We start from the raw sequence: 26,773 nt of genomic DNA on the forward strand, positions 1-26,773 counted from the left end.
ACACCAAGACAATATGAAAATGCATTGAGTTAACATAAAAACTCAGGGTCCATATGGATACAAGAGGTAGAAGTATTTAGAACATAAGTACTTTCATAAGTACTTTTTGAAGTACTGTCTAGAATAGGTGGATAACTGTTGTGTGTTTAGATGCAGGTTCTGAAAAGTACTGTCAGAAGTATTTTTTATAGAGTTTTGTGTTTGAAAACTATTTTGGATTTTGTTAAAATGATCAAAATGCCCTTATAAGTATCAGTTACTATTTTTAACATTATAACTCAACAAATTATTCTTCAAAAGAAATAAAAGTTATTGTTTTTATTCATAAAAACTAATATAAACACCCAACAATTATAAACAAATAGAAGATATTGTGAGCAAATATGAAGAAGTTTTCACTACATCAATGTATAGTAAATTTGTGTATACTTATTCACATCAATCTTGCAATAAGAAAATTTCAACCATGGTTGGAATGTTCATGGATAAATCATTGAGTGCTTAGGAGAGGTAGAAATCCAAATTCAAATGATACACTATAATGCTACCACCACATCAATGGATAATAATAAAATATTATTTAATTGTATTTTTTAGGGTATACTTGTAATTTTAAAATTTATGAGGGCATACTTGTCCCAAATACTACACCAAAAAGCTACCACCACATCAATAGATAATAATATCGTATTACTGCAATTGCATTTTTTAGGGTATGCTTGTAATTTTTAAAATTTATGAGGTATACTTGTCCCAAATGTTACACCAAAAGACTACCACCATATCAATGAATAGTAATATAATATTATTCCAATTACCTTTTTGAGGGTAGGTTTGTAATTTTCAAAATTTATGAGGGCATACTTGTCTTAGTCTCGTCATTTTGACAATGTTTTGTGGCTCCGCGCAAGAGTAGTTTAGAGAAGTAGCACCATTGGTACTCCGTGAAAAAGCACTAAAATGACTCCACAGTAAAATAATTTTTTCCAGGAGTTATTTATCCAAATACCTTTAAAGTGCGTCTGACTCCCCGCAAAAGTCAGAAGTACTTATAGAAGTCAATCCACACAAGCCCTCAAATTTTAGAAATCCTTGTGTGTTTCTCCCAAAAATGCATTATTTTCAAGCTTTTTAACCAGTTCAACCTCATCTTGATCAATCTATTGGCTTCAAACTCTAATTATAAAAATTTATATATAAAATCCTTAAAATCTTTGGTGCAGCTAGATTTATATTGACTAACAATAAAAGGTGAAATGTAATTTTAACAACTCTAGTATTTGACTATCACATGTGCATTATATGGCCCCATTTAATTAGTATGCCACAAGAACTTTTAAAGTCAAAGTTTTATAGGCATTTGGGTCTTTTGGGGTGCTAGGTTAAATTCCAACCACTTTATGTAAAATTAGAAATAAAATAGGACATAATGTCTTTCAAAGTTTTCCCTTTTGAGTGTGTTTCACCCTACTATCCTTCTTTTTGGGCCCCAAAGTAGTCCTTTCTAGTATTCTTTTCCATTAATACCCCTTGATGTCCACTTTAAAATTTTTTCTATATTTTCTAAGTTTTCATGACTTCTACGACCCTAAAGAAATATGGGCTTAACTTTCTGTATTATTAACATATAATTTTTTGGTGTATTAGTTGGATTCATATTATTTGGTATTGAGAGCTACCACTATGTTGGGCTCAAAACCTCGAGAGTTGCACTTAGGGAAAAAGACATGAGAGAAAGTCCAAAAATTAAAGAAGAGAATTAGAGCGAAAGCTACAACAAAGTGGGCTTTAGTGGAAGGGGACCAGGGGAAATGATTGTTTACGAACCTATAAAAAGAATATGAGAGTGAAAACCATTATAAAATGGGCCAATGCGGAGTTTGATTTCAATTGTAGAATGTGGTATAGGTGGTTTTTGGCTTGTAGGACAACTTCGACAGATATATATCGATGTTGATGGATAAAGCAATGGTAACTTTTAACCGGGACGCATTGAACGAGATTTTCAAAATATCTTCCGAATTAACCGAGACAAATGAGTTAAAAGCCTCAACCCTCTATTTTTTTATCCCCAAATCGATTTTTTTATATTTTATATATATATATATATATATTTTTGTTCATTTTTCTAATAGAAATCATTTCTGAATTTTTTCAAAATTTTTAAATGATTAAAAACCATTGTCTCAATGTTAAACAAGATGAGACGTATTATCTGAGTCAACTCGGTATCAAAGTTGAACGAGATGAGACAAGATACCGAATTTAAAAACCATGATCAATACCCTTGACATGACAGATTTGGGGATCGTAGATCTGCACTTCTAAGGAAAATACTGTCAATCCAAACGATCTTAAATCAAACAACGTTTTTGAATTTGCTAATACATGCAAGTTTTATGAAAAAAATATTTTTTTTTCTAAAAGTTCTTCCAAAGTTTAAAATAGTGTAATGATTTTGTAACTCAACTAGCATGTAACTCAAAAATTCAATTGACGTGCACCTTGTAAGAATAGTAGATTTTTTTATCGGGATATACAATTGCACATCTATAAATTTGTGCAGTTGTATATCCCAAGAGAAGTACTTGCCACGTCAGTGAATTTTTTATTTAACCCGTGAGTTACAAAATCAGCTCTCTTTAAAGTAGTGCAACAAAAGATTTTGAATTTTTGAGGTAACGCCACCCTACTCTTTCAAAATACGCTCATGTATTGGGTTGGGAACACCATCCTATTCTAATATCTAATAATTTACGTCAGCAATGTTACTCTAGCACGACTCATTTAAAAAGTGTACTATAAAGATAGAAAGATTGCCTTTTGAAGATTTGACGTGAAGAGCTGTTTTACAGAAAGGAAAAAAATTGAAACGGACTGGTCTCTTCAAAATTCTGAAAGAACCCTCTCCATTGAATTACACGTGGCATGTTAAGGAGGTAAGGGCATAAAATAAATTTGAAAAAGCCACGTGTCTAAGAGGTTTCTTGATGGAGAGGATCTGTTGCTGTTTCCAGCGGCATATCCGCTTCAAAGTAGGATTTGATCAGATTCAATCATATCTCAACCCATGCTGCTAGTTATACACTCTAACAGGACAACCGTACATCTTGAACCTAAGATGAATTTAGATTTTTATTATAAGGTCAAAAAGTCTCTAACAATAAATAATAATAAAAAAGAAAAAAAAAAAAACAATCAACTTAAATACTATTATCATTTAAACATTTTATTTTCAAATATAAAAAAGCAAGCAATTTACGAACAAGAATCTTCTAAGGTTCTCTCGGCCATCTTCATTTAAATACTAAAATTAACAAGCAATTGCACACAAGAATCCTCAGAGTTATGATCTATGGGATGAAATCTCTTCTAAAATCTCTATATGCATAGGTATAATAAGCAATGGTCGTGATGTTTTAAGAAATCATGGGTTGAGATATCTTCAAAGAACTTATTAAATGCATTGTCGGGACTATTTTGTTTAATCATCTTTTGATCTAATGAAGGTCCAATAGAATAGCATTTGTTGAAGTTCCTTAATGTGACTGTATAATTGTTGAAGTTCCTTCTTAGAATCATGTTCACGCTAGAGTGACAAACGTTTACTGTGATGGGCGTAGTTATTTTTAGTTTTTGTAAAATGTTCTTTGTTTTCAATCTAATTGAATTCATGTTTTATATTTTTGACAAAAGACTAGTTATCTTTGATGCTCCTCATTGAAAGGGAAAAAAACCTTTGCAAGGTAAGCTTAAATCTTTATTTATTTTAAAATTTACTTCTTATTATAATCTAACCAACTGCTTCTCATTATTAGTAGAATACATTTTACATCTGTCAATCTTTTTGAATCTTACATTTACAATTTGTAATATTTGAATTACTCATTTACAAATTATATTTTGGGTCTGTAATATTTGAATTACGTAAAATTTAATCTAGAATTAGTAGGATTTCTATTGTTAATTTTTTTGAATCTACTATTAATTTTATTGAATCTATTGTGCCACATCAATTCCTTTTCGTTCGTTTACGTTCTTTCATAATATCTCCAAATTTGCAACAAAACGCTTGACAATAAAGATGATAGCTTTCGATATAAAAATCACAAACTGATGGCAATTCTTTGAGTAATATAGATACGCCCTTCAATTGTTGAATTTTAATATATACATATGTATGTATTATAAAAATCAATTTTCAGAAATAATGTTATCTAAATTAACGAGATTTCCAATTTAGATTACATAATAAAATTTCATAAGTAATGTAGCAAAACAAGATTATTGATTTTGAAAATAAGTTTATACAATCTGATTTCGACAATTCATGATATGAATCGAAAATTAAGTTCTACTATGTGGTCTAGATACCTAGGGGTGTCAATGGATAGCCGAAATCCGAATTCGAATTCGAAAATTCGGATATTATCCGAAATTTTCGGATATCAGATTCGGATTCGGATAGTTTTGAATATCCGATAAGGTTTCGGATACGGATTCGGATATCGATAAATTCGATTCGATAATATCCGATCCGAAAGCAATAAAATAAATACCTTTTTATTTTAATTTTAAAATCGAATAAACTTCTCATTCGTTAGGGTTAGAAGTTGTTAGAGAAGCTGAACTTCAAGTTCTGTCGAAGAACACTCGGACAACTCGCGGTGAAGCACAGATTAACGGTTCTGTCGTCGTCTTCAATGATCCGTCGTCGTCTTCAACGATCTCAGGCTGCGGCTCAGCTCAGCTCTTCCTCTTCATCGCGGCGTCGCCTCGCGACCTCAACCCCTCATAGAGTCACAGTCACGATCCTAGGCAACGGCTCAGCCCCTCATCGCCTCACCTCGTCCTCATGACTTCAACAGTTCAACCCCTCGCTGTCACGGACTCACCATCGACATCAGCATCAGCATCGGACGTCGGCTCACATTGGGTTTGTTTTTTGCTCTTGTTTTCTGTCTCCTCTTCAGACCTTCGCCATCGGCGACGGCGTCGGCTCACCTTCGATAAATTTTCGGATAAATTTCGGATAGTTTTCAAATCGGATAATATCGGATATCCGATAATTTTTTCGGATACGAATTCGAATATTAGTTACTGATATCCGATCGGATTCGGATTCGAATTCGGATATCACTAAAAAATTTCGAACTCGGATTCGGATATATCACTATCCGATCGGATATCTATCCGTTGACACCCCTATAGATACCTTGAATTAAGTGGGGCATGACGTTGAGTATGTCATCTCATCTTTTGGAGAGCTCTCAATGGTGAAGATGGTACCGAGTTGATTGACTTTGTCAATCGTACCGTGGTCATCTTGGTTCCACAGTCTAGTTGGATCTTGGGTCAAACTTAATCCATTTAAGTCCATTTAAATGGGTGTAGGGTCTGTGGCCAAATATTAACACAATGTCAAACGGTCAAACACTTGAAAATAAGCACAAAACCGTTATAAAAGCACTCGCTGGCTGTATTTGTTTAGGTGGGCTAATGTCTATTTCGTAAGTCGTATTAGAATCCAGATCCTGTACTTCAGATAGCAGGTTAAGCTACCAAACTCCAGATTCCCTTTAGATAGTATTAGATTCTTTTAAAACTGACATTAAAACTAAGGCTAATTGTAATCCAAAACCAATGAATCTAAGAAATTTCATGTTCATTTCTCGGGATCGAAGTCAATGATGGAACAAAATGGTTGAATATAATGGCTGGCTGGTTGGAAATTATAAATTGGGCTGATTTCTGATTTGAAGATCTATCCATAATATTTTTGCCAAACCTTCATGGATCAATGGGGACCAAAATGTAGGGCACATTGTTTAAAATTAATTTAGCTGCATATCCAAGGACATGCATGTTTTTTTTACCAATTTTTTTCAAAGCTATTTTATTTATAGGGATTGATATATAATTTTTTCTTTTCTTTTCTTAACAATAAGAGGTGATCCTATCCATCATTTAAAACTCAACTAGCCAACTTGAAACTTTGTCTGACATCCAAGGTGACTAGACCACAAAACTCAATGGAACCAACTCATCAAGTCAATTTGAAAACTCGGACAAGTCGAATTGAAACTCAACCAATTATTGTGTAAATTAATGTCTTGTATTCTATTGTGCAACGTAGAGCTACGGACGTTTCTATTTTGGGAAGTTTTACATATTTTGATAACTCTTGGTTGTATAAATAGAGATGATCATTATGACTACAAAACTTTTGAGAAAATAGTGATTGTTTTTGTTGGATTCGTAGACGTGGACGTAGGCACACTATCGAATCATGTAAACCGTTGTTTTTTGTGCAATTGTGTTTTCTTTGCTAGTTTGATTTTTTTACACCAAGACAATCTGAAAATGCATTGAATTAACATAAAAAGTCAAATTTCAGAAATCCTTGTGTTTTCTCCAAAAAATGCATTATTTTCAAGCTTTTTAATCAATTCAACCTCATCTTGATCAATTTATTGGCTTCAAGTTCTAATTATAAAAATTTATATATAAAATCTTTATAATCTTTGGTGCAGCTTGATTTATTTTGACTACCAATAAAAGGTGAAATGTAATTATAACAACTCTAGTATTTGAACATCACATGTGCATTATATGGCCCCATTTAATTAGCACGCCACAAGAATTTTTAAAATCGAAGTTTTATAGGCATTTGGGTCTTTTGGGGTGCTAGGTTAAATTTCAACCACTATATGTAAAATTAGAAATAAAATAGGACATAACTTTAGAGGATATTTTGTCTTTCAGAGTTTTCCCTTTAGAGCATGTTTCACCCTACTATCTTTCTTTTTGGGTCCCAAATTAGTCTTTTCTAGTATTCCTTTCCATTAAAACCCCTTGATGTCCACTTAAATTTTTTTTTCTATATTTTCTAAGTTTTCGTTACTTTTACAACCCTAAAGAAACATGGGCTTAACTTTCTATATTATTAACCCCTAGTTTTTTGATGTATCGGTTGGATTCATATTATTTTGTATTCAAAGCTAGCACTATGTCAGACTCAAACCTCAGGAGTTGCACTTAGGGAAAAATTCACCAGAGAAAGCCCAAAAATTAAAGAAGAGAACTAGAGTGAAAGCTACGACAAAGTGGACACCAAGGACTTCAGTGGAAGGGGACTAAGGGAAAGGATTATTTGCAAACCTATAAGAAGGGTACGAGAGTGAAAACCACTACAAAATGAGCCATCGCGGAGTTTGAATTCAATTGTAGAATGTGGTATATATGTGGTTTTTGACGTATAGGATAGCTTCGATAGGTACATATCGATGTTGATGGATAAAGCAATGGTGATTATTACAATAAAGAAGATCTTTAGCAACTTCATACGTTTGAAAAAGAAAAAAGAGAGGAAGAAGATATGAAGAATGGATAGTTTAAAATTTTAATTTGTCAAGGGATGGGATAGTGAAGGATGTTGTGCTTAGGAGAAGGTATTTTTATAGGAAAATTAGCTCGAAGGTTTGATTAAAGAAATATGAAGGCACACGTTTTACTTTTGATTGAATTCCTAAGCTGGGAAAATTAATTAATAAAGTTTCCATCAATCAAGAAAGTCAATAAATTAAGAGGATCTTATTAGTCAAATATTAAATGTTTATAGGTCAAAGCATGTTTGGTACGGTCTAAAGTTGTTTGGAAAATAAAGAATATTATAGAGAGCTGACAACAGTTTGTATACAAAACACCACTCGTTTTCAGAGGGAAGGGGAGGGTTGTTTAAATTACAGCACCTCTGGTTTGGCATAATTCTTTGTCAACCCTCAAACATTTCGGCTATGGCATTTACACCCTTGTATTTATCTAGTAGGCTCACTTAATCCCTACCGTCTACTAGGTGGTCGATCAAACACTTAGAATATTTTTTATTTTTTTTCATAAAGACCATTTTATCTTTTTTTTATAGACAAAAATATCCCTGTGAAAAAATGCATATATAATGATAAAATGGTAAAATAATATCTGAATGTTAACACTGACTCTATTAACAGGGAGGTAATTGCAATTGTCAAATGGTAGGGGGACAACATATATAGAACTAGGCCAAATTGTAAGGGGTTAAAGTATTATTCACCCATAAAATTAAAGGAAGAAGAAAAATCTTTGTCCTCCAACTCTTTACTTCCTATAAATATGAGTTGTGATTTACTGACGCCTCCTCTAACACACGCCTAATATACGTCCTGATGTGGTATTGGTTAGAACCACATATTTTTTTCTTGGGATACACAATTATGCATTCTCATATATATGTGCAATTGTGTATCTCGAGAAAACAAACTATGGTTCTAACATATGCCACCCCAAGAAACGTGAGAAAATCATTATTCCATAAATATTGATGTTATGATTGTACTTAAAAGTTGGATTTGTAATTATAGTCAAAAGTAAGAAACAACGGAGGTTACTTCATGCACGATAAAAAAATCTAACCTCAGAGAAATTGTATGATCATTGGGTTTATAACGGTGAACAAAAAAAAAAAACCATCTAAACAATAAATTTATCGATTAAGGGGAAGCTCGAAGCTCTACAAGGGATAATTTGGATGTATTAAAAAAAAGGACTAGATTGTGCAATGATGAGATTGAATAGCAAGACTTGTTAAAATGTATGATGATTTTTTACTTTTAGATATTATATTGACCTTTGTAGATTTTTAATGATTACTATCCATGTACTAGGAAACATAATATAATTCTCATCATTTATAAATAAAGAGCAAATAAATACATACATACAACAAATTAAAGAACAATTTTTTCAGGGACCTCCTCAAATGGTGATGGCTCCCCTTTATTTTTCACATATTATGAATCCCTCCCTGCCCTAATCACAACAAACCCCTTATTTTCTTAAAAATTAAAATAAATCCAATATTTCTAAGCATAGCTACACATCCCATACACACATGAACTCCCCTTCTTGCACCTATTGTTGCACTGTCCGCAATTCTTCTTATCAGTTGATGGGTTCACACATTTACCTTTGCAACATATTTCAGAGAACTTGCACTTCTTACCGCACATTCCACAGTTTAGTCTATCTGTCGACACGTTAACACATTTCTTCTTGCAGCAATCACGGCCTGGACTGCCCTCAACACGACAAACTCTTGGGAATTTATCGCATGTCATCACGGCCCGGGGCTTCTTTCCTGCGAGGAAGCGACTTGTCCCTCGAAGGGAAAATGGCTGTGAGCTTTCAGCCATAGGAAGGGAAGAAGTTTCATTTTGTTCATCTTCCCCATTATCCTCTATTTGTAGTTGTTCATCATTTGGTGTTGCAGTGAGAGTCATGGCAAATGTCATGACCATTGCCAGTATAATGAAGATCTTTAATGATTTCATGTTGTGAGTGAGAGAGAGAGGAGAGAGAGAGGGTTGATGGATGAAGGAGATGGGAGGATGGTAGGGTTTATATAGAAGTAGGGGAGTGAGTTTGATAAATGGAACCAAAGAAGGTTGGGTTACATGTGGTTTTAGTTAGTGGGATGGTCTAAATCAACGGCAAGGAATGATTCAAGTAAACGGAAGTTAGGCTTACCAACAAGTTCTGAATTTCAAATAAGAGGGGACTTCCAAGAGGAGAATCTCAACACTATACGTTAATGATTTAAAAACAAATATATGAATAATTAAACTTCAAAGCTATTCTAAGTGCGTTCGGAACTTTGGATAAATAAAAAGAGTTGCTATTGGCACTTCAACCTTTACTTATTGCACACCAATATCTTAAATTATTTAAGACATCCTATGTAAAGATTACAGAGCATTATACACATTCAAACAACTTCATCACTTCTTTACAATTAGGATTAAGCGCATTCAGTAAAATATCATTGAATGGGCCCATTTGGTGTATATTCATAATTTTAAGTGGGATGTGTTTTGCAATAATATGGGGGAAATAATTGCGAGTCTTTTTGTATATCACCGAAAAGGTATTCTGGTGTGGTGTTTGCAATTAATCACAAAAAACTCTGTCTATGTTGTGACTCAAAAAGTATTCAAATTGTCAATGTGGAATAACAATGGAGAGGTTATAATCCAAGAAAAATGCTAAACACTGAGCTAACTTGGACATGTGCAAGAATCATAAATGCTTTTCACTCATATCTCGAGGAAAAATGTCTATGGTTCTTTGCACACATCCACAGCCAGCTTGGAATGGCTCATAATCCAAGTCTGGCTCATGATAGAATTTTAAATTCCAATGCATAGTTTGATTTGGATTAATATCAGCCTCATTCTTTAATAATAATAAAAAAATAAGAAGCATTGACAAATTAGAAATAAGGAAGAAGGAATTTCTTATGTTCCTCCTCCACAATCTATTTGTGATGACTGTGCACTTTGGGCCTTTCTATTACACTACAATTTATTAGTGATTAAAGATGATAGATTTCCTAATGTGGTAATCTACAGTATGTTATGTATATGTTTTTGCGCCTTAATCCACCACATTCCTTAAGATTTATCGAGAATTCTGTTAGATGATATAACATGTAATTATTCTCGTAAGTAAATTTATAAGTCGTGCTAGAGTAACATTGAAATTGACATCGTGGGGCACATTTTCTGATGTGGATGCATGTCAAAATCTTAAATGCTTCTCACTTGTATCTCAATGAAAAGCATCTATGGTACTGACACACGTCTTACATAAGAAAATGTCTCCCACGATATCAATTTCAATGTTACTTCAGCATTTTCCTATTAATAAACAGAACTGTTAACACCAGCTTACCAATCAAAAAAATAAAATATAATGGATTTTGAAAATAAGAATTTGTAGTCTGATTTGGATAATTCAAAATTAAGAAACAAGAATCACGAATCAATTTCTACAATCCCAACCATACACCCATCATGCATGCTAACACAAAAGAGCTGTGAAGGAAATGTGGCCAAATATTCACACGATATCAAATGGTCAAACACTTGAAAATATGTACGAAACCATTATAAAAGCACTCGCTGACTATACCCTTTCTTTTGCTTGTTTGTAGTCGTAGTAGGGCTAATGTCTATCTCGTAAAAATATCCTGATCCTGTACTTCAGGTAGTAGATTAAGGTACTTAACTCCAGGTTCCCTTTAGTTAATATTAGATTCTTTACAAACTGACGTAAAAACTCAGCCTAATTGTAATTTAAAAACCAATGAATCTAAGAAATTTCATGTTGATCTCTCGTGGTTGTAAGTCAATGATGTAATAAAATGGTTGAATATAGTGGCCAGCATGGTTGGAAATTATAAATTTGAAGAACGAGAATGTTTGCCAAACATTCATGGGTCAATGGGTACCAAAAAGTAGGCCACATGTTTTAAAATTAAATTCTGGGAGGGAATACTTGAACCATAATTTTTTTACATTAATGATTTTCTGACATTCCTTTAACATGCACCCCCATCATAGAAATGTAGGTCATTTGCCATGGGATACATAGAAATATAAATCTTTTCCTTGTGTATCCCGAGGCAAATAATCTACGATTCTCTAATGGGGGCGTTTGTCAGAGGGGGGGGTGTTAGATTATCACAACTCATTTTTTCACTATCTTCTTTATAGGAAATTGTATGTTGATATTTTTTTTTTAATTTTCTTCTCTAAATTGGAGGAGGTGGTCCTATCCATAATTTTAAAATTCATAGAGGCAACTTGAAACTTGCTAGAGTTGACTTGCCTCAATTGGATTTCAAGGTTACTCGATCACAAAACTCAAAGGAGCCAACTCAACGAGTCAACTTGAAATTTAGACAACTCAAATCAAAATGAAGTTCTCAAAATAGACAATCCTAAATCTGGAAATTACTAATTTAGATAAATACAAAACAATAAATTGAATCAATGGGGGATTTTCCCTATCCTCTATAAATAAGAGCATTCACCACAAAAAAAAAAAAAAAAAAAGGTGTTCATTCTCTAGCCCTAAAACCCCTTTGGATTATTTTGGTATTGACTGAGGTATCGAAGAATCAATATTGAAGGACCAACCAATCTCTGGACCCTTGAGGTGGATCGAGGATTTTGCACCCACAATATCAATTATAGTTTTCAATATTCATCCCTTTTGTCTTCTTGTTATTTTTAAATTTTCAATATTTTTTCTGTTTTCCAATTTTTTGTATATGAGTTATTCTCTTCTTTTATTAATTTTTCTCTTGCTCTTTTTTTTTTTTCTCGTTTCTTTTTGTCCATCTATCTGGATAAAAATTTGTGTATTTTCATTAATCAACAAAGCACTAATTAATTAATGTAAATTTTTTATTCCAAAGTTTTATCAAGCAACAGTAAAGTCATTGTAGAAACTATTGACATTCATTAATATAGATTGGATTTCTTATAATATTTATGTTGTGGGTTATTTATTTTTTGATTTCTACTTATTTTATATGTGTGCTTGTTCCAGTCTATAATTGATTCTCAGCTTAAACAAGTCTAGGCCAATGTTCTCATTAGTTGGGTTACATGATCACATTGCATAATTATACTAAAAACTTCACCTTAAAATACCACTAAAAGTTAAAATTTGCAAGCTCACTTGCCTAATTAGGATTATATTGTACATTTATCGATGTCATGATGATCACTAAAGAGATAGTTACTATTATAACAAAGAAGAGTGCCTTTAGCACCTTCATGTTGGAAAAAATGAGAGAAAGTTGGAAGGATTAGACGTAGATGTGGAGAATTGATAGTTCAAATAATGTCAAGGGGGTGAGATAGTGTGAAGAGTGGTGTGCTTGGGAGAAAGTAATTTTATAGGAAAATTAGCTGATTTCGACTAGAGAAAAGATAAAGGCACACGTTTTAATGGTCAAAGCATGTGAGGTCCAATCCCTAGGAAATCTGTATTTCTCATCCCATCAATCAAGGGACATTGGACACCAGACTTGAAAAGATACTCTATAGGAATGATTCTGATCGTACAATTGTGACCTAATCGTAAAAAACAATCACGATAGATTGACTTGTTACGATCATCTAAGCAGGTCAACCTTTGACTTGATTAGATGATCGAGACCACAGGGAAGTATTTATACGCACATACATTGTATAGTTCCTCAAAAATTTAGTAAGTAATGTATTTAGTGTCTGTTAACCTTTATAACATTCCTTAAATAAAGTATATATATGTTAAAAAGGAAAGAACATAAACGAGGGTGAATAAAAAAAAAGGAAATTTAGAACAGCTAATTGAATTTATGAACAATAAATGTTCTAATATTAGATATTTATTTGTGATTTAGATATATACCCTTCCACATTTTGATAAATATTTGAGACACCCTATGTTTTCAATTGCATGACATGCCTGCCCTTTGACTCAATTCTCTAGAATCAACCCTCCAGTGTCGGTTCAATGGTAATTTTGGACCAATAAACGATTAATGCCCGTATGTTGTGAGTTCGATACCCAATATGAGTATTAATTTGATACCCAATAAGCATAACTTTCCTTATGCTTGATTATAAAAAATAATGTAATTTATTTTTATGAAAAAATATTTATTTCTTTAAAATATCTTAAAGTTAAAAAATATAATTTCACTAATGTACAAATCTTTTTTGCAACATTGACTTCTACACATCCTAATTTTCAATTGGATTTTTTCCCAATCCTTAAAAAGTAACTCCAATATGATTTTTTCAAAAAAGGCAAAAAACACCAAACCAATTGTGATCTTATGAATTGAAGAGAAAAGAAGAACGTATATAAGAAAAATAATCGAGGCACAGCAAAAGAAAAAGAAAAAAAGAAAACTAGTGATTTATGACATCGATCATTTTGGCATCCATAGGTTAATATTATCTCATCTAAATATAATCTTCAGTTGTGATCCTATGAGTTGGGTTTATACCCATACCTTATTACATAGTTGTCCATTCTCGATACCAGATCAAATTTTGATTGGTTTAGTCTAAGTCTAAATCGATCATGATTCAATGAAGGCTTATTTGAGTTGAATTATTTTACTTATCTTCTACGCATACGAGCATAGGGGTTACCTATTATTTAATCGAAGACTCATTTGGCAACAACAATTCTTCAACGATATCTTAGGTTTTCATTGACGACACAAATTTGTCAAATGTAATTCTTATCTTATAAGGTGAAATTTGGCAAAGAAAATTCTTATCGTGCGATGAGATGAAGTAGATTAAAGGATTCATATTTTGTCAAATTCATACTGATTTTTAATTGCGCATCATGAGTCAAAGGGAGGGTGTTAAAGTATTATCAATCGATGCATTGTAATAAGGTGTATTGTGATACACTATATCATCTCATGAAGATTAGATTTAGATGAGATAATATTAAAAAAGATTAAATGCCAAAATAGGATGGATTGAATCTTATCCTTCAATATCTTTCCTCTATTTAAATTTTAAATTCTATTAAAGTTAGGTAATCGACATTCAAAACGAAAAAAGTAAATCAATTTCCAATCTTGTTGGTTTGATTTGATTCGATTTATACTAAGTACGGTTCAATTTCGGGTTTAATAAATAAAGATTCAATGCGTTCGATTCGGTTTTCGGTACAGATTTTATAAATAACAGAACCAATATATTTTTTGAAAATAAAATATAATTTTTTTTTCTTCAAAACCCTAATAAGAATGAGTTTTCTTATTCTCTACTCTCTCTCTCTCATCTCTTGCGGCTGCGAGCTGCGGGTTGCAGGCTACTCTCAACTCCGGCGGCCGGGGTCCTCTCTCCTTCTCTCTCTCTTACTCTCTCGCTCTGTTTTACATCTTCCTCTAAGCGACTCAAGTTCAGCTCAACCTCGCCTGAGTCTTCACCAGGTTCTTCCGATCTCCGTGCGGCTGCTGGTGTGCGGGGCTGCCTCTCAACTCCGGCGGTGGGGTCATCGTTCCTTCCCTCTCTCTCTCTCCTCTTGCAACTTGCAAGGTGTACGGCTACGGGCTACCTCTCAACTCCGGCGGCCGGCGGGTCATCCCTCCTTCTTAGTGGCGTTAAATGTCGTCATTTCGATCGGGTTTCCTTCCGGCGGATTTATCGATTTCTTAAAGATCGAATTCTTACATGCACTGTGGGAAAGCCAAATCGACACCGCAGGTTATCACATTGCACATCTTCCTCTTCTCGAGCAAGAACAGAAAGCATGTTACCGAAAGCTGACCCAATGTCGACGTGTAGTGGTTACGATACAGATTCAGATTTGGTGGCTCTGAAGATCAGTCTCTTGGGTGATTGTCAGATTGGAAAAACAAGTTTTTTGGTGAGTTAATATATAAAATTTTCAATAATATTTTTCTGTTTTGTTGTCTGTAAATCATTGAAATGTTCATAATTATATAATCGTTTTTTGGTTTAATTTAATGAATGTAGCACCATTATTTATCTTATCTAAATTAATTAATTAATTATTTGTTGTTCATTTGTAGGTTAAGCGTGTAGGGGATGGGCAGGAAAAGAGATGTTTGGAGATGACAGGATTAAATTTGGTGGATAAAATATTTTTTGTTCCTGGTGCCAGGATTGCTTTTAGTTTCTGGGATGTAGGAGGTTGGTTTGTTGATTATGTTTCTCAAATCTCAATTTATTGATGATTTTTTTTTTTAATTTATTTATTAATGGGAGTTCAGCTATTAAAAAATAAATAAATAAATTGTTGATGTAGGTGATCATCGATCTCTTGATCATGTTCCCATTGCTTGTAAAGACTCGGCAGCGATATTGATCATGTTTGATCTCACTAGCCGGTCTACACTAAACAGGTGTGTTCTTGATTTATTAATTTGATGTTGAGACTAATTATTGATGACAACAAATAAGCAATAATAATAATAAGAGACATTCATGGATTAGGGGCATTATATGGTTGATTTTCGATTAATTAATAAAAAGACGGTTTTCATGATGAAAATTATAATTGAGCTATCAAAAATATGGTCATTAAATATCATTTAATTCCCCCAAATTGAAGGAGATCTTGTTCTGTTTTGCCCTGTTTTATTATTTTAGTTTCTATTCTCTTATTATCACTTTACAATTTTTGTTCTTAAATATTAGATAAAGTTTAGTAAAAATAGGTATTCTTTATTATAAAAAAAAAAATTAGATGAAGTTTTTTGGCAACCCATGGAACCGAACCGAACCAAATCGAATTAAGGTCGGTTTGGGTTGGTTCGGTTGTAGATCAAATTGGTTCGATTCTGGGTCCTATATAATAGAACACAGACCTTGGTTGGTTCAGTTCTGATTTTGCTCTAAACTGAACCAAGTTGCACCGCTACTTAAAATCATGAAAATACCAAATGGGTCACAAAATGCATCCAATTAAAAAAAAAAACTCATGAAAACACCAAATTGGGCCCATTCGATCAATGATATCTTACTCAACGCTTAATCCTAATTGTAAACAACTGTTGAAGTTGTTTGAATGTGTTATAATGCTTTGTAATATTTTGTTGAAGTAATACCTTGAACCAAATTTACTTTTGTAATGTTTTGAGTGATGTGTTCAAATTTTTAATTAGGGTGTTGTAAATAATTTAAGATATTGGTGTGCAATAAGTAAAAGTTGAGGTGCCAATAGCAACTCTCTTTATTTTTCCGAACTTGTTGGTAAGCCTAACTTCCGTTTACTTGAATCATTTCTTGCTGTTGATTTAGACCATCCCACTAACTAAAACCACTTGTAACCCAACCCTTTTTGGTTCCCATTTATCAAACTCACACCCCTACTTCTATATAAACCCTACCATCCTGCCTTCTCCTTCATCCATAAACCTTCTTACCATTAACACCCTCTTCAATCTACTCTCTTTCTCTCTCTCATCTCACACAATGGATACAGAATCATGCTTCCCCATAAAAGGTGCAGATCTGTATCCTGAGGAGTGCCGATATACGATCCCCGAGCCTGTCATGTCATGGTGTTGATTGAGCATGCCACGTGCCTAAGTCTGATTAGCACGACTCTTTATTAAATTCAATGTAATTAAATTTATGTAAGTTACTTATGAGATCTAGGAAATGATTGCTCGAGGATCCAACAGTTCAAAAGGCTGTTGTAAAGGTGTATTTGATGGTCTTAAGTGGTGTATAGCCATATGGTAAATCATAATTGCATGAATGCTTACATGCTACAAGGGTGTTGGTTTTAGAAATAGATGTACGCCAAAATTGTATAATCTGAGATAGGTATGTGAGTATTGGTTATACAACCTTGGCTCAAAGCTTTCTTTCACCTACTAACTACTAACCAAGACTTGCTTAAAAATAAAAAATTTAAATCCCATTTCTCAATACTTTCGAGGGTACCATTGCATTTTCTTTCCCCCTTCCTTGACAACCAAGGAGGATTATATATATAGGGTACCATTGTGTATTCTCCCTTTCGTGGCAACCAAGAAGGATTATAGTCTTTCTTTTTACGCCTCTTAAATTCTTAGTGTCACTGTCACAATATCGAGAGTTATGTTTTTTTTAACTATTTAGATATAACACTTTACCTCCATACAATTAATTAGTACATATCTTGAGTTTGAAAATTATGATTCAAAATATGATATGAATCATACAGTCTACATGTGCAGGGCCCAATTAATAGGACTTGAATGGGGTTCGACCCAAAATGGAACCTGGCTAGAACTGTCAAGAATTAGGTTCTGATCAGATTGGTACCAAATTGATACCCGATTAGATGAGTAATTTATTAGATTAGGATACAATGGTATTCGTCATTTTCAAGTGGATCCAATACGATAAGTGATATATGTGTTATTCTAGATTATGTATAATCTAATCCAATAATTAAAAAATTAAAAAAACCAATATTTTCTAATGGGTACTAATTCAACAAAACAGAAATATATGGCCCATAATCTTTACACCTAGTCCAACGTAAGTCTGGATACCTCGTTAAAATAATAACAATAAATAAATAAATAATCATGTATAAATTTTAAATGCTATTCCATTATATCAAAAGATGGTTCGTAAAAATAAGACCTGACAACGTATTTAAGTCCCTTAAAAATATCTCAACCAATGGAACTCTTCTATATTAAATAAAGCTTTCTCTGCTACTACTTCTTCCATTTTCTTTTCTCCTTAATTTCATCTCCTAAATATACTAAAAAAATAAAAAAAAAATCATTTGGACTTCATCCTTATACAGATCACTCACTTAGATACTAAACTAATCATGTAATTTCTTTTCGAAAAGTTTGGGAGAAGTTGTCGTGCCTCTAATTTCTCTACGTGCTAATGAAAATAGTAATAATAATAATTAATCTCATTATAATAAAAATTAAATTGAAAAATAAATAAATAATAAGAAAATTTACGTTACAAATAAAAGTAAAGAGTAGAACGTAAATGCAGCTTCCAATGTTTATACCGAATTCGAGTAAGAAATTTTTTTTTTCCTCCTTGTTAGTTGGAGAATCATATATAATTAATTTCTTATCAAAACAGTAGAATAACAGTTCAATTACATTGAACAATAAGATTTTTGAAAATCCAAAAATTACCCCTTCTACTACACTTACCCCAGTATTCTCCTTAACGTAAAATATAGTTTTTATTGATATCATTCCAATTATCACCAAAGAAATGTTTAAAATAATAATTGAATTTGAATAAGACAGCAATGTTTTGAATTTATTTATTAAATTTTTTACAAAATTTCACACCCGGGTGATTAATGTTTACATAATAGCATTGGTTGTCGGACTCTTGGGAGAAGCATTGCTCTCTTATGCAAATTTGACTGTGATTTTAAACATTTTTTTTGTGGTGATTGGAATGATATCAACCACAGTCAAATTTGTATAAGAAAGCAATGCTTCTCCTAAGAGTCCGACAACCAATGTTATTATGTAAACATTGGTCACCCGGGTGTGAAATTTTGTAAAAAGTTTGATAAATAAATTCAAAGCATTGTTATCATATGCAAATTCAACTGTTATTTTAAATATTTCTTTAGTAGTGATTGGAATGATATCAATCATAACCATATTTTATGTTAAGGAAAATATTGGAGGAAGGGTAATTTTTGAATTTTCAAAAATCTTTTTGTTTAATGTAATTAAACTGTTATTTTATTATTTTGATAAGAAGTTAATTATGTATGATTCTCCAACTAATAAGGAGGAGAAAAAAAATTTCGTACTCGAAGTCGGTATAAGCATTGGAAGCTGCATTTACGTTCTACTTTTTGCTTTCATTTGTAAAGTAAATTTTCTTATTATTTATTTTTAATTTAATTTTTATTATAATGGGACTAATTATTATTATTTTTTTCATTAGCACGTAAAGAGATTAGAGGCACGACAACTTCTTTCCCAAACTCTCCGGAGAGAAATTACAGGATTAGTTTGGTATTTAGAGGTGTAGCGATCTGTACAACAATAAAGTCCAAATGGTTTTTTTTTTTTGTTTGATAATATTTAGGAGATAAAATTAAAGAGAAAGGAAAATGGAAGAAGTAGCAGCATATGAAGCTTTATTTAATATATAAAAGTTTCATTGGTTAAGATATTTTTAAGAAATTTGAATACGTTGTTGGTCTTATTTTTACGAACCATCTTTTGATCTAATAGAATAGCATTTAAAATTTATAATTATTTATTTATTTGTTATTATTTTAATGGGGTATCCGGACTTACGTTGGACTAGGTATAAGATTATGGGGTATATATTTCTGTTAGTTCACAGTATCCATTAGAAAATTATAAAACGGATTTTATCCCTTTCTAATTAAAAACGGGTTTAAGTCGTTTTACATTTAAAAACTGTTTTATCTGCATTTTATCCGACCCAATATCCATCTAATTAATTGGAACAAAAGCTCTCTCAGTCGTCTCTCCTGATTGTCTCTCTCTCGATAGTCTCTCTGGATCTCATTTCTCTCTCGCTCGATCGTTTCTCGATCTCAGTCGCTCTCCCTCGATCTCATCTCTATCTCGCTCAGTAGAGGAGAACCGAAGAATTCACCAAGCAGCAGAGAGAAGAGAGATTCAATTTCTTCCCTGACCTTGTGAATCGAAGGTTCGAATACTCTTATTTAGGGTTTCAAGCTACCTTAACAGTGTTCTATTTTTATTTTTATGAACTTGTGTTTTTTGCTAGATTTTTTAAATCCATTGTCTGTAATTGATCTCGTTTACAGTTCTCTTTAGTTTTCAAATCATTCTTGTAGTATGAGTTACATGCTTCTTGCAGTTGTAATTTTGATTGTTTTAGCATCTCTTATATGAAACATGGACAGCTATTTGTATTTCTGATGTAAATTGTGATTGTGTTCAAACTTAGGGTTGGAATAGTTTTGGATGATTAGCATCTCTTATCACAGATTCTTTTTGAAGCTGTGGGGAACACGAACAGAGATTAGCAACATCAATTATTATAGATCAGGTGTTTCTGCTTTGTCTTTTGAAATCAAATTACTTTAGGGGATTGTTTGGGAACATGAATTCATAGTTTGCTTCTTACACGTGTCCCTTCTTTTCTATGTAAGTTCTCAAAGTTTAAATATTCAGACATGCATCAGTAAGTATTGAAGTGAACTTACATTTTCTTTATTCCAAAAGGTTTTTTGTACTGATATTATGAGAAAGTTTTCATGCTCATTTTATCATTTCTTCAAATATCAAATGTGTTTGCAGAACTTGAATTAATTTGGACATTTAAGTTCTCAATAAATTTGTATTTTGGTACCTTGATTTTATTTGTTTAAGTTGGTAGGCTATTTCAATCACTTTCTAAATGACAGGATAAGCACTCTCATGCCCATTTATCCAAGCAATTCAAGCAACACACCATCCGTATAGTGTACATCAGTCTTACTACTGGAGTTCCCTCCCCTATGGCTGGACGCATTGGGTGGTTCATACCCACCTTGAAAGTTAATATGATGAATGAAAGGAATACTGTAGTTGTACCCTCTGTACCATACTATTTGGACCATCCACACTAAAGAGAATCAGTAAAAAAAATTAGTTAAAGTAGTGTGCATCTTATCACAAAAGTTCACTTTTTTTTATTATGATTACAGACAGTTTTTACTTGTAACAGACACAAATCCAAAGGTAATTCTTGGCTGTCTCTTGGGAAATCAAAGTTTTGATGCTCTACCCTGCTGAATTGTTTGTGATGCCCTTTTTTTTGGGTTTTGAACCCAGGTTTTGGCATCAATACTCAAGACTTCATCTAGTTTGTTAGGCAAGCTTAATATTAAGGAATTACTCAAAAAAGGACTAACATACGATTTAAATAAGAGGTCTTTATAGAATCTGGTGGATCCATTTATGAAAGGCATAAATTGAATATCTGGTTTGCCATCTTACTTCATGTTTGAGACTATATCTTCTTCATGCAAACTACATCAAGTGTTCATCAAATATTGCCTAGACATTTCAAAATAGGTGTCCTACCCATGTCTGATTATTCAGTGTACTAAAATAAAGTTCCACAAAAATAATTGCACCATATCCATGCCATCTTTGGGTAGCACAGTTCACTTCATTGTCAAACTTTGAATTTCAGTGCAATATGCTAGGCAGTATCTGATATTGTTGTATGCATGTATGAGAGATCTTTTGGACCTCCCATATTTTCAGTTTTCTCTTATAAAGTAGGGGACTACCCCTAAATCCTTGTAATACTTCTTAAATACAAATCCTTTCTTAGTAGAAAAAAAAAAAGGAGGTCCGAGGGAACTCTTCACCCACTTGTCATCCTGATTGTTGCAAGGGCTTCCAGGGTTGAGAACCAAGACGCTATCGATGCTTCTATTGTAAGCATGTTGGCTGATCCTAAGGAGGTAAGATATAGAAATGCCAATGCTTAGGCTATGCTAAGATGTTTGAGGAAGTTTTGGGTGCAATTGTGATGTATCATCATGATTGACAATTTATTTATCACAAAATTCTTGCTGCCTGTTTTTCTTCTTTTTGGTTATGGTGTTCTTCATGGTGTATGAACTCCCATTCTAAGCACTTGTTATAGAACATTGGGCCCTCAGTCTTTGGAATGCCCTTTTCAGTAATGGTAGTCATGAATGATAATTCCACATGGTTTTATCCTTCCAGTTATTGGACTCATCTAGATAAGATCACCAATACAGAACATCTCAGGGCAATGGAAGAATCTCTCAAGGAATCGCATTCGAACACATAAGGTAAGGCCTACATTTTATATTGTTGGTTTCTTTGATTACAAATTTGATGATTCTGCTTGGCCCATATACGTTTTTCTTTCATTCTACTCCCCAAACATTTTAGATCAATAACTTATAATTTAAAATTACAGAACGTAACTATCATTTATAGGTCTAGTAATTGACCTGAAAGGATGATGTCATACATTGATACCATCTACTTCAACTTGGCAGGAAAATTTTGGTAAGCAGCAACTTATGTCACTAGAATGCACTAATCAGGTAACAATTGTTCTATTGTTGTAAATTTCTTTAAATTGGTTTATGGGTGCAGAAATGGGAAAGTTCTCACGTAAATTAGTTTGATCTTGTAATTTCAGAATGGAATGCATTTACCCTTGGCAGTGGGAGGAGAGCAGCATCCTCGACACCTAGCATGGATTTCTAGTAATGACACTGAATATATGATGCTACCCGAGGACCTAAACTTATTGCCTCGGAGGTGAGTGTGCTACTTAAATTCAAGCTTTTGTATTCAATACTCCAAAACTTGCAGTTTTGAAATTTTGAATTTTATCAAATGGTTGAATAAGTTAAATTATCAAGCACAACCATGTATAATTAAGGCAAAAATATAGCAAATTGAAGTTTTTTATATTTTTTGAGTTATCAATTCAAAATCCTTTAATTGTGTGCATGGTTCCAATGCAAATGCATCATAGATATGTAGACCTCTGAAGCCTCTTTTTTTTCGATAAGCAAGTGAGTTAGTAGGTGAAGGCGGGTTTTGAACCAGGTTGTGGTATCCACAATCACACACTTCAACAAACTTAGCAAGTTGGCACCTTCATCTAGACCTCTAAAACCCATTTTTCAAGAAAATAATGAAAAGAAAAAAAAAAAAGTGTTTTAAAAATTTCATTATTACCATGTTCTTGATCCACTTTATCAATTGATTGGAGTGACAAATATCCAACAACCAATCAAAGTGGATTGGTCATTTTTTTATTTACAATGCTAGAAAAATCACATCATCTATAGGGGGACATAAATTCGAGAATTGAATTATTTCGAGCAATTATTGCACTATATTAATGCATATTGCAACATTTCAGTCAAAATTTGTTGTACAGCGAAATTCAAATACAAATGAACAGTGGTTTCACGAAATAGTTTGTCAAATATATACAGAAAGAAAGCTTAAGTGATATTTCCTGTCAAATTCCTTTGGAAATGGAAATATTTCTGAAATTTGTGGAAATCTAATAAAATGCCGATGACCTTACCTATTATATGCTTGTTCCTAATCCATGATGTTAACGGAGGCCATTATATTGTTGTGATACCAGATTTCAGCCATCTCTGTTGTGGTATATGTGTAAGTAGTTGCTGTTATTTACACCGTGTTTTAAAATTGTTATGATGTTTTTATAGTTTTTTAATAATATATGTTATCACTTATCCAACGTAAAATCATCGTTAGCATTATCTTCATGAACCATTTTTGCTATTGGTGCAGGTATTCGCAAACGACATTGACAAGGACACTGTGGTTTTGATTGCTGCAAGGGCTTCCAGGGTTGAGAACCAAGACGCTATCGATGCTTCTATTGTAGGCATGTTGGCTGATCCTAAGGAGGTAAGGTATAGATAGAAAAAAAGGAAGAGCATGAAAACTTTTAGACACTGTGGTTTTGGTCGAATCATGAATTGGATCACCCCCACCCCCTGATCCCAAAATATGCATTATGTCTTTACTGCTTCAATGTCTTAACCTGGAATTATCTCATACAGGTTAGATATCAAAGCAGGAAAAGACTTGCAGAGCAGCGTCCACGAGTGAAGGGACAGTTTATTCGTCAAGTGCTAGCTGACCCGTCCTCATCATCTCTATGATTCATTTTCCTTCGTGAAAGTTATATGTATACATATGTTTATTAGTTTTGCAACCTCTAACTGATGTAAACATTTTATGCGGCAGAACTTGAAGAAAGTTTATTACTTTCTATCCATGCTATGTATTTTAACAACTTTTTATTGTATCACTTGTTCACTGTAGACAAAGATTTGGATTCCATCCTCAAACAGATTCTAGAAGAGAAGATAGATTTTGAGTTTGAACCATGGCCTGAAATCTCAGAAATGCAAAAGATCTGATACGAAAAATGCTTGAAAGGGATCCAAAGGATAGATTGACTGCTCATGAAGTTCTGTGTGAGTGAGCTTAATTTTTTCAGTATTATGCCTTTGATTCTTCCTCGTAAGTGTGATAGTGGGTTTCTATACTAACAGGTCACCCATGGATTGTGGATGACGGAGTTCCCCCGTATAAACCTCTAGACTCTACTGTCTTATCATGCCTCATGCGTTTCTCTACGATAAATAAATTCAAGAAGATTGCTCTAAGGGTAAGCTTTTATCAATTTCTTCTTTAATAATAACACTTCATCTATCATGGGTCATGGAAATTGCAGCTATTATGATGCTCGAAAAAAAAATGAAACACAGGAAAGCCTGCACTGGAGAGTCCCTACCAGTCACAAAGAACCCTGGTGATGAAGTCTTCTCTGGGTCCACTTGCAAGCAAGGTGAAATCGAGGCCATTGTTATAGCCACTAGAGTCCACACATTTTTCGGTAAGGCTGCATAGGTTTTGACTATTTATGAATTTTGTTTGAGTCTGTATTTTCAATCCACATCACATTATTAGTTGTGGCTGTCATTATACTTCAGTTTTGGTGAACATTAATGTGGGTACATAGCACAATCTTACCTGCCTTCCATGAACTAACCATTCAAACAATATGTAATGGATGCAAATGTCTACATAGATCGAACTTATATTTACAACTAGATAGTTGAAGGTTGTGCTATTTGGTTTTCTTTTTTGACCATTTTTCAAGTAATATAATTGGATCTGCCTAATTGGATTAGGCTTCCTTGAAGTTTAATGTTCACTATTTTCACACTTTTTCTAATTGCAGATGCCTGGTACTATTGAGGAATTGGAAGTTACAATTCAAGATAATATTTCTGAAGCAAATTCTATTCTTTTTCTAAACCACAATGTTCTGGATGAATATGAAAATCGTCAGCATAAGGTAATTTTATTATTTTTTGGGTGTTTAGTTGTTTGATATCCATCCTCACCATTTTCCTACAGATAGAAGTCATTGCCACAAAACGGTGTTTAAGTAAAATAGACAGTCTGAAGGTGAAAATACATATATTTAATTTTTTGGTGATTGTAGTATCTGCTATTCCTGTTGTTTCTTTTCTCCATTCTGTCTTCTCTCTCCTTATTATTCTGAAAGTTTATCCATATACTTTTTCTATATCTGTAGAATTGTAAACTAGTTGTCATTGCTTGAAAAACAATTTTTTGATCCAAGAGATTTTGCAGGAAAATTGGCTTCCAATTTTGAGAAACCTTGTTGCTCAGATAAACAAGACATTCAGTCGAAACTTCCAAGAGATGGTTGTTGCTAAGTTTCTTTGGGTACTTAATTTCATTCCCATGGTTGTTAACAAATTTACTTCGAAAACAGTTCCCCTGGTTTTCATTTCGTTTTTTATGATGTATTTCAGATGAGCATGACATGAACTTTGATAAATTTGGGATCCTTATAAAAGTGAAATTCAGGTGAGTCACATTTTGGAAAAATGACTTTTTACTACATTTGTGCTAGTAATTATAACCTGTGACAAATTTTGCTATATAATCATCACCACCTCTATCCCAACTATATTGACATGAATCACATTCCTCCATCAATAATTCTTTGTAAAATAATAGCTATTTATTGTGTTCCATAGATAGTGAAATAATTGATTAGACAGCTATCTGCATCATCTTTGAGAGTGGAAGCTTATCTACATCATCTTTGGTTGATCAGGAGCACTTGTTTCAAACACTCTTTTGAAGGTGCGGAAGCTCATCGTGAGAGTATGCAATGTGGTGACACGAAAGAATTCTTTTATTGGTAGTTGCGGGCATTGTGGGAATCTTAAAGAAGATAGGGAGGAATGGGAGTGATGGCATTGCTTCCTTGTAAGCACTTGTGCTTGTGTAATGATTGTAAATGATTTATCGATGCATTGTAATTTTGGATTTGTAAATTATGATTTATTGTAACTTTTTTTGTGTATAAATTAATGTGATAGAGAACCTCAATGTTCTCTAGTTGGATCTATTTTAACTGTGGGTAATAGGCAAGTAGAAAAATAATAAAATAAAAAAATAAATAAAAATTAATTTTAGATATCAATTTATAACCATTTTAGATATCGGTTTATAATAGATGTCTAAAGTATCAGATGTAGGACATCAGTTCTATAAAATCCGATGTCTCAAATCTTTTTGGGGTTACAATGTGTTTTTATATAAAGACGCAGGTTAGGAAGGTTTTTAAGCTGGTCCAAATTTTCAACAGCTGGAACGGTTTTTAACCGTTCCAAATCTTCACCGTTTAACCTCATTAACGACGCCTCGATTAAAGACAGGCTGCAAGCCGTTTCATAGTGGGTTAGGAACCGTAATAAACCATTCCAAATTGCCATATTTGTTGTATAGTAGGCAAAGAGAGAACAATGGAAAACTGAAAGAACATGT

The 26,773-nt window shown here is 33.0% G+C and overlaps 1 protein-coding gene across 1 annotated transcript; it reads left to right on the plus strand.

Annotated features, from left to right (window-relative positions):
• Positions 1 to 14,622: 14,622 nt before the first annotated feature.
• LOC147381062 (uncharacterized) lies at positions 14,623 to 26,354 on the plus strand (the record flags this gene model as incomplete). The annotated part of the gene is made up of 14 exons (XM_086430902.1): positions 14,623 to 15,107; positions 15,189 to 15,270; positions 15,437 to 15,557; positions 15,673 to 15,769; positions 21,693 to 22,182; positions 22,396 to 22,443; positions 22,542 to 22,663; positions 23,681 to 23,800; positions 23,956 to 24,375; positions 24,454 to 24,569; positions 24,670 to 24,797; positions 25,146 to 25,660; positions 25,750 to 25,804; positions 26,058 to 26,354. Coding segments are annotated over 5 exons (945 nt in total), but the record flags the coding sequence as incomplete, so codon positions are not given.
• Between the last annotated feature and the right edge of the window lie 419 nt (positions 26,355 to 26,773).

This window comes from Akebia trifoliata, unplaced genomic scaffold (assembly GCF_017979445.1).
Source record: "Akebia trifoliata isolate Shusen 1 unplaced genomic scaffold, ASM1797944v1 Contig00790, whole genome shotgun sequence".
Lineage (NCBI taxonomy): Eukaryota > Viridiplantae > Streptophyta > Magnoliopsida > Ranunculales > Lardizabalaceae > Akebia > Akebia trifoliata.